Source organism: Alosa pseudoharengus, unplaced genomic scaffold (genome assembly GCF_046254945.1).
Source record: "Alosa pseudoharengus isolate Yale_2024_CS ecotype anadromous, Long Island Sound unplaced genomic scaffold, YU_APseudo_1.1 YU_APseudo_1.1_scf_24, whole genome shotgun sequence".
In the NCBI taxonomy this organism is placed as follows: domain Eukaryota; kingdom Metazoa; phylum Chordata; class Actinopteri; order Clupeiformes; family Clupeidae; genus Alosa; species Alosa pseudoharengus.
The window spans coordinates 11,018,037-11,032,352 of record NW_027468689.1 but is presented as its reverse complement, the minus strand read 5'-3'; the positions used below and the strand labels follow the sequence as shown (position 1 = coordinate 11,032,352).

General features: G+C 47.8%; 1 protein-coding gene across 2 annotated transcripts in view; it reads right to left on the bottom strand.

The window, feature by feature from the left end:
* unc5cb (unc-5 netrin receptor Cb) overlaps positions 1 to 13,881 on the bottom strand; it is a 217,764-nt gene extending 203,883 nt beyond the window's left edge. For both annotated transcript variants that reach the window (XM_076303131.1, XM_076303132.1), the window contains exon 1: positions 13,364 to 13,881. In XM_076303131.1, coding sequence (XP_076159246.1) covers positions 13,364 to 13,481 — 118 coding nt within the window. In that variant the 5' untranslated portion in view covers positions 13,482 to 13,881. The remainder of the gene's footprint in view (positions 1 to 13,363) is intronic.
* Between the last annotated feature and the right edge of the window lie 435 nt (positions 13,882 to 14,316).

Sequence of the window (14,316 nt, the reverse complement as noted above, 5' to 3'; positions counted from 1 at the left end):
TCATCCTTTCTCCTTTCTCTTGCTCTTGCTCTTTCTCTCGCTCTCTGTCTCTCTCCCCACCACAAGCCAAGAGCCATTTGTGCTTCAGAGACAGGGAGAGATTACAGACCTGGTGTGGCCTCCGGAATATTCTTGGCTGTGGAATGAAGACAGATAGGAGGCGCGGAGCGGAGGTTAGCAGAGAAGAAAGGAGGAGGAGGAGAGGAGGAAGAAAAACACACAGAACTAAAAAGGGAAGAGAAGGAATTAGGCCACATAGGATTGTGAGGACCACAAAAAAAAAGGGATGAAAAATGGTGGCAAGGGAGGAGGGGGGAGAGAGAGAGAGAGAGAGAGAGAGAGAGAGAGTCGATTAGTGGACAGCTTCCCGGAAAGAACTATGGACCCGTCTGACAATGCTGCCGACTCCCCTACGCCCGCACCGAAAACAAACAAACAAAACAAAACAATCAAAACAAACCCTAAAAAAGATGTGTCTCATGTCTCATGTCTCTGAAAAAAACAAGGTAAGAGAAGAGAGCGAGAGGGAAGGGCCTCCATCTACTCAGACCTCTGTCCACGTCCCTCTAATCTGGGTGTCCACTCTAAACTCCGAGGTCTCCGGGCGAGGAAGATTAACGAGCGCACGGTGGGTGTGTGGGGGGGGGGGGGGGTTTGTGGGGGTGTAAGTTCCTCGCGGTTACAGGCCTCGGCGCTGTGTAACGCAATTACGGAGGCCGTGGAGAAGCAGATAATGGTCACGCTCGCCGCGCTGCGCTTATAGATCAGGTATTGAGTTTTCGGCCTTTTAATTCACTTTCCGGCACAAACAGGGCGCATTAGTTAGATTAGAGAGCACCATGGAGGGGAGGCTAGAGGCAGGGCTGGGGGGGGGGAGAGGGGTTGGGGGGGGGAGACAGATGAGAGGTTTGGGGAGATTTGTCCAGGGCAGCATGTCAATTTGGATCCTGGGCAGGACGCAGAGTGGTCATTCATCCTTTGAAAGTCAAACAGGCTAAATAAATCTAAATTACACAGACACCAGTTTAGGGAGCACACAAGCCTTTCGAGCACAAGCCCTTACACATAACAACAAGCTCTGCAGCCCGGGCTTTAGACATTTCACCCTTGTGATGAATGGAGGGGCTCATTTGGTGCTTAGGGCGAAATCTCATCGGAGGTAAGTAAAGACCTGAGAAAGACAAAACGTGTGTGTGTGTGTGTGTGTATGTGTGTGTGTGTGTGTGTGTTTATCAGATTCTGTACGGACAAGTGTTCCTGGGATGAGTTCTATATGCTTACAATCTCACAGATTGTAAGATCACACATATCCCCATAATGCACCACACATCTGCATATGCCCTACATTTTCTGTCTCTCATATGCTGTTACAAAGGGGACTTCAGAAAGAAATTACTTCAGATGAACACAAACTTGAGATGGTGTGCAATTATTTTTGGAGCTGCATTTGAGAAGCCCATCCAGCGTTGCGCATGTCCTTGTGTCTGTGTAAAAGCAATTACCGACATTTTACTACAAAGCTGGAAACATCCACCTCTAGGGAACGGTGCACTGGATGGAAAGTACAGAGCATGGCGCTAGTTAGCAAATCATTACCAACTCTCCTTCCTGCCAAACAGGAAGTAGAACAGCAGGTTAGCTGTCTCACACGGTGCAGCATCTACTGCAGTGTTCTCCCTCACAGTGGCTTAGTGAGAAAGGAAAATCAGGACACTATTTTCCCAGTGAATAAATAAATTATTTAACAAAATGCCACCCACTTCACTAGTGCAAAAATACACCAAACTGCTAATGTCTAATAATTAAATCTTTTAGAAAGATATCGAAAACAAATCTTCAGTAGCTGAAGTTTGTTATTTTAAATACATTGTCACTACTCTCACTTCCTTAATGTCTCACTTCAGTGTTAAAATAAAATATTTTTCTTGATTGATTTCAGTAGTAAAAAGCTTAGTCTTCCACATTAAGTTCAGTACACACACAACACCCAGACGTAGATGAAGACGACAGCTACAGCTCGGAGGGAGTGGATAACTGAAGTCTGAGGACATCAATCAAACGTCTCATCTTTGGTTTGTCACTGGACAGTGGCCCGGTGACCCACACTGTCTCCTCTCTCTCTCTCTCTCTATCTCTCTCTCCCTCTCTCATGCGATCCTCTCTCCAGCAGGACTGGGACTTGACACGCTCCGACGAAAATTCTCAAAAACATACTGCTCTGCATTCTGCCGAGCGCTTACTCAAAACAAACAATAAAAGAGGGGGGGGGGTGAAAATGTAAGCCAAAATGTAAATACGCTCACTCATATTTCCCCGGCCCTTGCGTCTCCAATTCAAATCAATCTGCAAACAACTGTCAGGGAGACGAATCACCTCCAAAACAGAAACAGACCGATCTGGTGTTTGAGGCTTCCAGAGGAGAGGACAAAAGAAGTCAGGATTTCCATAACAAAAATCACAGGACAAGGGAGCACAAAAAGTGGCAGGAAGCAGACATGAGCGGCTGAGTGAAGGAGAGCACTCGTATCCCTCAAAAGATTACTCGGGTTCAACATTGTTTTGCTTGTTTACCCGACTTAAGGTTCTTTTTTCCCCCGCGAACAAAAGAGGAACGCAAAGTCGCTACGAATAGCTGCGGTTAATGTGTCTGAATCCCCCCCATTCTCTGCGGGATTAGAGGGAGAGGAGAGGAGAGGACACGGGCTGGCCTATCTCTACGTCCTTCCTCTCTTCCCTCTCTTCCTCCCCCTCCTCTACCCCCCCCCCCCCCACACACACACACACACACATCATCCTCCCAAAGATTTTTCTGCTTTTGTTGGCCCAAAAGCACAGGGCTAGAGTGTGGCAATAAAACATCCCTGCCTTCATAATAACAACGATGGAACTGAAAGAAATGCAGACTTGGAAGTTCTTGAGGGGAAAGAAAATGGCTGGAAAAAAAACACAAAATGCAAAACAAACAATGGGATGATTTACTGATGAGTTTCCACACAAATGAGCGGGGTGTGAGCGAGTGTGTGTGTGTAGGGGAGAATTTACAAGAGTGGGCTACTGACGGGGGAACATTCGAAAGGGGGGTTATAATTTACATCTGACAACTCTTTCGACAACTGCGGGGCCTTTCACAGTTTGCGCTCGTGAATGGGGCGAACGCTTGTGTTCCACTTCTTTAAACGAACGCCCAGGGCAGACTTCGAACTAATGCCAAGTGGATCAGCTTACAGTTCGTCAGGAATCCATACGTCTCATACGCCAGCGCTGAATCATTGCTTTCCGGGCACAAATGTATGGAGAATGTTTAATGTACAGCATAATGGTATATCAGTTTACATCTGAGAGCTGGATCTGATTTGAGCCGTGTTGGACGGACCATGGGGCCTAGTCTGCTGACCCCCCGACTAAGACAAGTTGCATTTCTTTTGGCAACCAAAATGAGAAAACAGACCCCGTCGATCTGTTTCAATGAAAGATAATAACCTCTCCATAGTGGAAATAGCATCTGTACAACATACAAAAGCATCCGAGGACTATAAAATCCATGGAGAGGCTGAAAACCCATGGCGTGTAAAGCCATTTCATTTGCAGGCTGGGATGGAGAGAATAGCCCTGATGATAAGAAAGGTGGCTTTCAACCAAGCCCCATCACCCTGTTCGGAGCACTCTGTGCCACTGTCAATAAAAATAGACTCCCTCTCTCTCTCTCTCTCTATCGCTCTCTCTCTCTCTATCTCTCTCTCTCTCTCTCTATCTCTCTCTCTCTCTTTCTCTATCTCTCTCTCTCTCTCTCTTTCGCTCACTCCTTCTGTCCCCTCACAGATACGACACAGTGCTGACTCGCCACTTTGCAGGCTAACTGTTCCGCGCCATCCATTAGGTTCCGATCACACCAGAACAGAATTCATTATTTATCCGCCTCCTTTGCTCTGCTCCGATGTCCTTGTAGAAGCAGAAGGCCAGCTGAGGTGGCTCTGAGATGGAGCTCTCCACCATCCTGGGTATCTCTACCCCAACCCCCACCCCCCTCAATTTACACAAACCCTCCGCCATCTTTGTTATTCTGCTCCCTATTGCCAAAAGTAGAAACTTTAGTAGAACTTTTTCAACATCGTTTGATATTTGTTCGCCCCCGTCGTCAGACTTTAAGACAACATGAGGGGGTTTGCTTTAAGAGCAGTCTGGCCCCTCCTGCCCCAGATGCTTTTATTACGGGGACTCGTGATTAATGGTGTTTTAGCTCTCGCTCTGCGTCCGGCCGTTCACTCCTACCTCATCCGCCGGCCCTTCTGCCCCCGTGCTAAATTCTTGGTGGCTTTTACAGTCGAGGATTGCCACGCTGAGCTCTTAACCGCGTCTCCGATGACGCCGAGAAAGAGGCGAAGCCTTCATTAAAGTCGGACTGTTCTGCCTCGCAGCCGAACCGGGGCTCCCGACAAAATTAGCCCCCACGAGTGTGTGAGTGTGTGTGTGTGTGTGTGTGTGTGTGTGTGTGTGTGTGTGCCCCAGTTAGGCTCCGGCTGCATGCAGGGTCCCCCTGAGACCAGGGGGAGATGCAATGGCACGCCGCAACATGCTGACTTTGTTAAAACGTGCCGACCCATGACAGCACACGAGCACAGCAAAAGTCATTTAAGAATTACAATTACTGTATATATGTGCTCACATAAGCAAAAGGCGGGGGGGGGGAGGGGGTAAGGATTTGTCAGAGAGGGTGGCCAGTAGCTTGAAACACAATAAGGCCACGTTCCTCTGAGGCAGGTCCATCCATTCTCATTTGAGAGACACAGCTTTGCACAACGACTACGACAACCAGTCCTTTGCACAGGACTAATTTCCTTATTACGGAATTCACATCAAGTCAAAGAGATTGAGATGTGGGTTTGGAAAGGCTGTGGCATTATCATAGTTTGATAAAAAAAAAAAAGGCTTTTGAAGGTTTTTTTTATTTCATTTGTAACAAAGTACATTTCAGATACTGTATCACCCTAAAAATCTTAGCAGGCAATTATTTAACATCTCCTCTCAGCTCCCTGAGTTGATTCAAACGAACGCAAGGAAATTGACATTGTGACACACATTCACTGCGCTCATAACACGGCGCTCTCTGCACACTCTCAAATGTGTTTGGGAGCAGACGTGCGGATAACAAAGCAGTGAAATATGAAAAGGAGGAGAAAAGAAAAAGATTGATTTTGCGATGATGAATAGCTTCCATTCCTTCGTCTTTATCTAGCTCCATCTCTGGTCCCGCAGAGCCTCATGGTCTGTTTTTTAACAGAGATAGAACACGCCTGGTCTCGGAGTGCCCTGTCAGACAAGCCAAGGCTTCTATCTCCGTCCTGCTGATAACCGATGTCTACCAGAACCCCGCATATAGGAATTTGCGTTATGTTTTCAAAAGATAACGCAAAAGAGGGGGGAAAAAAAACATATTGCTTTTCCCATGTAAAAGAAGCTGGACTACATCATACATCTCTTGCTTTATCCCTGGAAGTTAATTGGCTGCTTCTTAAGCACGGCCCTTGTTGTTTCAAGAGCCAGATGTGTCCGTCTTATGGTCCAAGGCCCAGTGTGCCGTCTCCTTTCTGTCCTCTGCAGGACCTCAACTCTGTCCAGCCCTCTCAAAACATGCCCCCGAGGCTGGCTTTACTAATGCCCAAACACTAAACTAACTGGACCTTTTTATGACCCCACCCCCCTCCTGCAGAACAACAGAGTTTTGGGGCTCTCTCGGAACGGCGGGGTTTGCGAAGGGGGGGGGGGGGGGGAGTGGGCGAGTTGAATGAGCACGGGTCCTAACAATGTCCTCTTATCACTGTGGGACTTTAATGCAAACCAGAGTCCTGTTTCTTCTCAGCTGGACCCCCGACCAGCAGGGGGAAATGTATGCTCTTATTTAAGGCCCATAAAAACAGGACAGGACCAACATTTATCTGTGCTGTGCTTTCATCTGCTGTACACACAGTTAAGGAATAACAGAGAAAACGAGAGAGAGAGATGGAGAGGGAGGGAGGGAGGGAGGGAGGGAGAGAGAAGAGGAAGTGGAGGAGGCAGGAAGAGGCAAAGATGGAAGGAGGCAAGAAAGGAGAGAAAGACAAGAACAAGAGAGAGAGATAAATGTTGGAGGAGATAAACTCACAGACAGTTAAAAAAAAGACAGCTTTTATGTTCTTGGGTTTCTCTCTCAGAGGTGATTACATGTCTCTTTGTACCCCACTGTCCACTACAGGGCAGCGTGATCGCAGACACAGAGGCTCAATTGCCCAAATGGGTCACGAGTCAGGACTGCAGACAGATGCAGGATGGATGATTTGCAAACAAAACATGATGAATCATCGCTACGATCTGTAATCTCAAGATTGTTGTGCGCAGCACAACAACAACAGATCGATATCCTACATTAATAGAGCACTAATTAATGATCAGCATTCATCTTCATAAATTATGGACTCCCCCTCAAACACAAGACTGTGGCTCTGTATCGTATGCACTGTATCGTACAAAAGTATGTTTTCCTGAGAAAACGGCATCAAAATATTCTGTACCAAGGAGCTGCAAACTCCACTCAGCAAAGACAGTCCATAAACAAAGACACAACAGCGTGGCTGGGCCGGGCGTACTCAAAAGGACGCCATTAGAAAAGATAAAAGCTTCGCCACTGTCCATGTCTTTCTGCTCTCCTCCTCTGCCACTCTATTTGGTGCTTTTTATAGCGGCACTGCGTGGCACACACATAGAATATTCTAAACGTCGCCTTCTGTCACTCGCCCGGCTATTAGCCCTGGGAGACCGCGCTGCGTAGCATGACCCCCCCCCCCCGCCCTATGGTGAAGGACAATGGCTTCTCCACCCCACTGGTCCACTGTGCTCTTACATTGTTCACCGCATGCTGACTTACATCCAGGACAAGGATACAGTAGGAGGCCTCGCAAAAACCCTGGCAGTGCATGTGTGGAAATGGGAACTGATCCAGGGTCAGCGGATATCAGACGCACACAGTTTCTGTACAACGCTGTGGGAGTGAGAAGCTTTAACACTATAAAGTCTGCCTACGCAGACCGCAACTAAGTTCTGCTTTTTCTAAGTGAGGGAGGAGGGGGGTGGGGGCATTGGGAGGGGTGGGGGGGGGGGGTGAGGTGAGTAACAAGGGTGGAATTACAGGGAAGACAAAAAGAGCAAACAAAAGCCAAAAAATCCCATCGGCGGCCCCCTCCCTGTGCACACACACACACACACACACACACACACAACGTACACACACACACACTCACGTACACACACACACACATACACGCTCACGCACACACACCATCTCTGCACACTGGCGCTGGAAGAGGCCTCTTGACTGCCAATAACTATCCTCTCTCCAGGCCATCTCCCGCTCGGAGTCCAGGCTCTCCACGCCGACGGAGGGCCTGCATAGCATTAGCCCGGCCCTCCAGGGTAATTGGGTCTAAAGGATCCTCGCGGAGAGCCGCTCAAGCGTGCTCCGTGGCCTTCCCCGAGCTGATGAGAGAGAGGTTCTGCCAGGCAACCGCATGCCATGTTACAAGGGGCACCCAGACGGGTGGGGGAGGGGGGGGGAGGGATGAGACAGCGAGACAGAGATCACCTTTGCATAGTGCCCTTGACATTGCACTAGACGGATGAGCATCCACCAGATAGAAAGGCCTTGACAGACACACACACTCGCACACACTCGCACACACTCGCACACACACACACACACACACACACACGCATACACACACACACACACATGCAAAGTTGACTGCCAACCATACAACAGACACAACACATTTTCACAGTGCACTTGCACACACACACTCAGATACACACCTACACACACACACACACACACAAATACCAGCACACTGCCCAAGCCGCCCACACACCCCCACGCTCTCTCTCTTCTCCTACCCCCTGGGCCCGTGGCTCTCCCCTCGGTGCGGTGCGGTGCGGTGCGGTGCGGTGTGAATGTAAATGGCTGGATCATTATGAGCAGGGGGCTCTTGTCCTGCCTCCTCCGACAGCCTCTAAGGCGGCCGGGTCGGGTCAGCCTCTCCTGCATCAGGAATGGCGCTCAAGTGGTGCTACTTGTGCCCGGCTCAGCTAATGGACTGCTAATAGCAGCCAGCCCCAAATCCGACGCTCGAGAGAGTGACAGTGTGTGATTAATTGCACTCAGCCCTTCTCTCACCTCTCTGTCTCTCTCTCTCTGTCTCTCTCTCTCTCTCTGTCTCTCTCTCTCTGTCTCTCTCTCTCTCTCTGTCTCTCTCTCTCTCTCTCTCTCTCTCTCTCTCTCTCTCTCTCTTTCATTCTGTCCTTTTCTCTCCCTCAATCTATCTTGTTCACCTCTCTTCCATTTTATAGAGGGGAAAGGAAAGACAACTGCTATGGCTATGACACCGCCACTTTCAACGCTTCACTCCATTCTCTCTCTCTCTCTCTGTCTCTCTCTCTCTCTCTCTTCATCTCTTTTCCTGTGCCCGTCGTTCCTCCCTCATATTTGTCTGTGTGCCTGTGCCTTGCTCTTGAGCTGAGAGCGTCTGTGATGGCTTGGCTGCTCCAATTGCCCCGGCTCCACTCCACCGGCGTGTAAAAGCCCCAGCAGAGCATCTTAAAACCACAGCGAGAGGCCGGCGAGACTGACGTCAGGCACTTGGGGGGGGGTGAGAGAAGCCACCTCAGCAGGCCACTTCACGGAGGAGTTATTACCGAGCACGGGACCAGTGGACACGGGGTGGGACAACGGCAAGGAACATTGCGTGAAACCCTGTGTGTGTGTGTGTGTGTGTGTGTGTGTGTGTGTGTGTGTGTGTGTGTGTGTGTGTGTCTATGTGTATGTGTGTGTGTGTGTGTGTGTGTGTGTGTGTGTGTGTGTGCGTGTGTGTGTGTGTGTGTGTGTGTCTGTATGTGTGTGTGTGTGTGTGTGTGTCTGTGTGTGTGTGTCTGTGTGTGTGTGTGTGTGTGTGTGTGTGTGTGTGTGTGTGTCTGTGTGTATGTGTGTGTGTGTGTGTGTGTGTGTGTGTGTGTGTGTGTGTGCGTGTGTGTGTGTGTGTGTGTGTGTCTGTATGTGTGTGTGTGTGTGTGTGTGTCTGTATGTGTTGGTAGTTCTAGGGTTTGAGGGGACTGGGGTTGGGAGTACTATGGGCAGGGCTGCACCAGTACAGAACTCTGATGACACAGCAACTAAGACTGACCTTTTCTTTCCACCTGCCTATGAACACATACAGACAACAGCGCGCACACACACACACACACACACACACACACACACACACACACTCCTCTCCTCCTGCTGCTACCGCAGAAAAAACAACAAAAAAACAAGAAGAAAGAGAGAGAGGTCCTCTGTGAAAGTGGTCCAGCGCGCGCCACCCCCAGGGAATGACCGACACATTTAAGCACTAGGTCATTCGACAGCACCCCCTCACCTCGCACAATGCGGGCCTTTGTGCGGCCGCGAGCGCGTTTGCAGGACGACCGCGATGACTGAAACTTTAGCAGCTCCCCAGAGGCCTGGCAGCGAGGCCGGCGAGGGAAACGCTTACAGTAATGATGAGAGTAATAGCATTCTCACTTACACAGATTTCTTACACGGCCACGACTAAGACAACACTTTATACGGCATGTGCAAAAATGGTATGTTTGTGCGCGTGTGTGTGTGTGTATGTAGGGTGGATGTAAAGTGACACTATACTGCCTTTGAGAAAACATGTCTGAACACAGTGTGGATGTGCGTGTATTTGAGTGACTGAGCCTGTGTGTGTGTGTGTGTGTGTGTGTGTGTGTGTGTGCACTCGTTTGTATTTGTGGACATGCAAGAGGCTTTTTCCTGCTTTTCTTTCACTTTAAACAAATTCTCCAAAGCTTTCGCTGGTCAGTCGTTTGAATAATGAAAATATTTTTATACAGATCCATTAGTCTGTGACTCTGTAAACTGAGCTAAGAGGACACATGAGAAAAACAGAAAGAGAGAGAGAAAGAAGAGGGGAAGAATGAAAATGCAGAGGAGAGGGAGGGAGGTGGAAAAAGTGAACTAATCTTACAGCTTGCCCTGACTCTGTGGGCTCCAGGCCTTTTGCTTTGCTTTAGCTTTTACACTCATTATGAGCAAGTAGACAAACAGGGAGGCTTTGTTTCTCTCTCTCTCTCTCTCTCTCTCTCTCTCTCTCTCTCTCTCTCTCTCTCCCTCCCTGCCTCCCTCTCTCTCTCTCCCTCCCTCTCTCTTTCTCTCTCTCTCTCTGTCTCTCCATCTAAACTCCATGACCATCACTTCCAGTGAAAAACTCCTCTTGGTTTCGATGCGGTTGACAGTGCATACGGTCATCCACAAAAAAAAAAAAAATTCCCACTAAAAAAATTCCCACTAAAAAAATCCCCACTAACAAAATGACTAAACAACGTGGCGCGCGTCTTCCTGGCACCCCCCTCTCTTTCATCAACAAAGGGATCTGCATATTCAAACAGACAGACGGCCTCTCCTGCCCACAAATCCACACGCCCATCTGCTGCTCAATGGGGCCGACGCGGCCCGCGCCTGCCCCGCCATTGTCCCGGGTTCACCGGGCGAGGAGACGCGCTCGCGATCCTCATCATCCGCTTGTTCCCTCGGCCCCCGTGTGTGTCGTCTCTCCATGAACACACACACACACACACACACACACACACACACACACATATCTACACACACACACACACACATCTCCACACACCACACACACACACACACACACACACACATATCTACACACACACATACACATCTCCACACACCACACACACATATCTACACACACACATACACACACACACACACATGCACACTCTCACACACAGCATCAAGGCTCTCACCCTATCCCTAAGCCCAGGGGACCAGTAGGGCTGCTATGCGCTCCTTTCCACCCCATAAAATGGTCTCTCATTTCCTGCCACAGACTCCTTTGTCTCACCTCTCCTGTCTCATCCTGTGTTCTCGGCCCCTTGCCGCTCTTCTCCTCCTCTACCATGCCCTTACTTTTCCTCTCCTCTCCTCTCCTCCTTTCTTTCACTCGTCTACTCTACTCTTCCTCTCTCTCTCTCCTTTCCTACACTGATGACCTGACAGTTATACCTTCGGCAGCTGAAAATGCTGGAGCGTGATCAGCACATGTCGCCCCCGCGTGAGAGAGTGGCCGAGCGGCTATGTGATAGGTGCGGCGTCAGGCAGTGTTTTAAACAGCGCACTTGTCTCTAATGATGAGGCGAAAGTGAGCCGCTCTTCCTCACTGAGAGCAAAAAGGGAGAAAAACTATGGCCCATTAATTAGTCGCCAACAATGTTGTCCCCCGAATATCGACTTCTTAATGGACACGGAACGACCTGGTTCATGTTCCCATTACCGCCTGTGACACGCGGCCTCGGTGGAGTTCTGGAATGGAAGGGAGGATTATGTCATCCCACGATGCCCTTCAGAAACCAGAGCTGGGTTGTATTTCTCTTGTCTTTCTTTTTTTCCCACTTCCCTCGTTTCCTCATTAACTATGCAGTAGTGTGATGAGGGGAATGCAGAGAGAGAGAGGGGAGGGGGGTACTGTGTGTGTGTGTGTGTGTGTGTGCGTGTTGGGGTGTGTGTGTGTGTGTGTGTGTGTTGGGGTGTTTGTGTGTGTATCAGGAGTGGGGTGTATGGGGGGTTGTATTCAGAGCCTGGATCACTCTTCCCTGTGGAGCGTAAACTGTGGAGGTGGTATGCTGTTGCAGCTCACTGTGCATTTTTAGCGTGAGGGTCTTGTTGGTTCCTGCGTGAAAGCTGATTCACGCTCACTTACACAGTCGTAATTCATAAAGGTGACGGGGAAGGCATCAACCATGACCCAGATCAGCACTGTGCCATAACAAAGTAGGGCACAATTGAAACATTATTTAAAACAAAAACAAATAAACATATTTAGCTTACAATGAAATGAACATGTCTATTCAATTCAAAGGAATCTAACAGACCCAAAAAATAAATGTGTCTGCTATTAGTATTTCTGAACAGCCTGCTCGGTTGGCAGATGACTCTCACTGCAACCTTTTACTTTCCCAGCTAAGGACATTAGAACAGCGTCCATCCAGTTCAAACCTGCTGTCTCTCCCTGTCCAAACATGGACCAGAGACAACAAGCATATAAGATACAAACACATGTCATGCATGAGTCCTAACACATACTACATGCGCAGCCATGCTACTCAACCAGCGCTACCATTAGAGTAATGTATCCGAAGAAACTAGCGAAAACACAGACAGAAAACCACTGTTACACCACTGGAAAAAGGAATATTGAACAGAGAGCTTTTAGAGGCATTCAAAGTCAAAATTGGACCAGACTGATATTTGTAACAAAGGGTATTGATTTACAAAATTACATTGTAATTACCCTTGTTCCCTTTCCCTCTCTTTCTCTCTTTCTCTCTCAATGAAGACTTTTGAAAAATGCTTACTTTCTTTACTTTGAAAACTGAACAGAGCAGAGCAAAGTTAGGCTACACACTTAACCCGGTAATCGGCCCGTGCAACTGCATCGACTGCATACTGTAAACGAGAGGACCGTTTTTTTAACCTCAGCAATGCACTCACTCGTTACTGTACAAAGGCTTTAATCATAAACGTGTCAATATTATTCGTTGTTAATTTCATCTATCCAAAATCGAGTTTGAATTATCAATGACTAAGGGCAAACAATGGCAAACATCTATAAAATCAAGACAGAATATAAGGTAAATTCAATGAGCCTCTTAAAATGAACTTAAATGCATAATTAACCTACTTGCAAAATAAATTCGTGTTTTTAACAATGACCTACAACCGTCAAAAATGTTATATCCTTAAGAGTTACTAAAACGTGTGAAATGGAAATACGCAGCATGTCGTAGCGGGCAGGCGGCAAACAGCGAAGCAGTGCGCTGATGCGAAACTTCTAAATTGTTTCACTGAGTACACCTGGTTATAACATCAGATTCGCAGAGTCTGTGTATAATTATTTCCACTTAAATAAAACACGAAAAACACAAAAAACACTGGTGACACGGTGGGTTAATGTTAAATGTTTGCACCAAGCACATAGAAGTGCTATGGGCGCATTCGTTGGTGCCTTTTGTCTTGATTCTTTAACAAATATCTTCACTATGAAGACACTGACAATAATAAAATGTCAAGAAACTAATATACGTCATTTGGCGATTCTATTTACAGAACCATTTTTCCAACATCAAATGAAAAGCAACCATCACATTCCCGGTGATACTGCCACTACCGCAGAAGCAGTCACCACCTCTCGTTGCCCGAGCAAAATTCATTGCAGGTAGGCTAGCCTATGGATGGGGTCTCTTGAAACCTTACCTTGGGCGATTCCTGTATTCACCAGGACCATAAGCAAAACCACAGGTATGAAGATCATTTGCGATACGAATCCCGCGTCCCCAATGTTACTTTTCGCAGTCTTCACACTTTTCCCCATCCTAGGAAGAGTCGAACTCCGCAACAGACTGCCTTCTCCGAACAGTCGCGTCCAGTCCGTCCGTCCGTTGACAGCGCCTCAGAGCGAATAAAACCGAAGTTTAGAGTCTGATAACCAAAATTAAAAGTGCTCCAGTTAGATGTCCACACACTTGTCGTGGAGGCAAAGACAGCAATCACTTCAAGAAAATGAGCGGTCAAAGAATATCCACACCACCGCCCTTGTGCATCAAGGTATGAGTGAAGTCCCTCAGAAAATCGCGTCTCCTTCCTAATACTCAGTCACCTGGCTGAATAAACTGCTAGCTCTCAGATTTGAAGTTCATGTTCAGCTTGCGCTTCAGCTGCGTATGTCCTCGCCTCCCACAGTCAGGCTGCTCACTCTAAAGGCTATGAGAAAACACAGCGTTCTATCAAACAGCCAGAGACTGAGAAATGCTTTGCGATGCCATGCTTCTTCGACCAATCCAAATACAACCGACTCCTGTATTTCGCGGCGACCACAAAACCAGGTCTGGATGACGGAATGGCTGGCTACTCACTCTGCCAGTCATCGATTACTTGGTATTGATGGGGATTTTATGATCATATGTAAAAATCATAGCTTACATGGTGTATGGCAATAAGAATAAATGCGTATTCATTAAATTCACCAGGAATCCCCTTATGTATCTCTAATTATATTCTGATGGTCCCATTTCTTGAATAATATAATTCAACTTGAATAGTTAAATTATACTGAAATTTAGATAAATTATGGGCTTTTTGGGGAAGCACATATCATTTGGAAAGAGGAACATTCTATAATGACATCAGCTGACGATTTAGACCTTAAT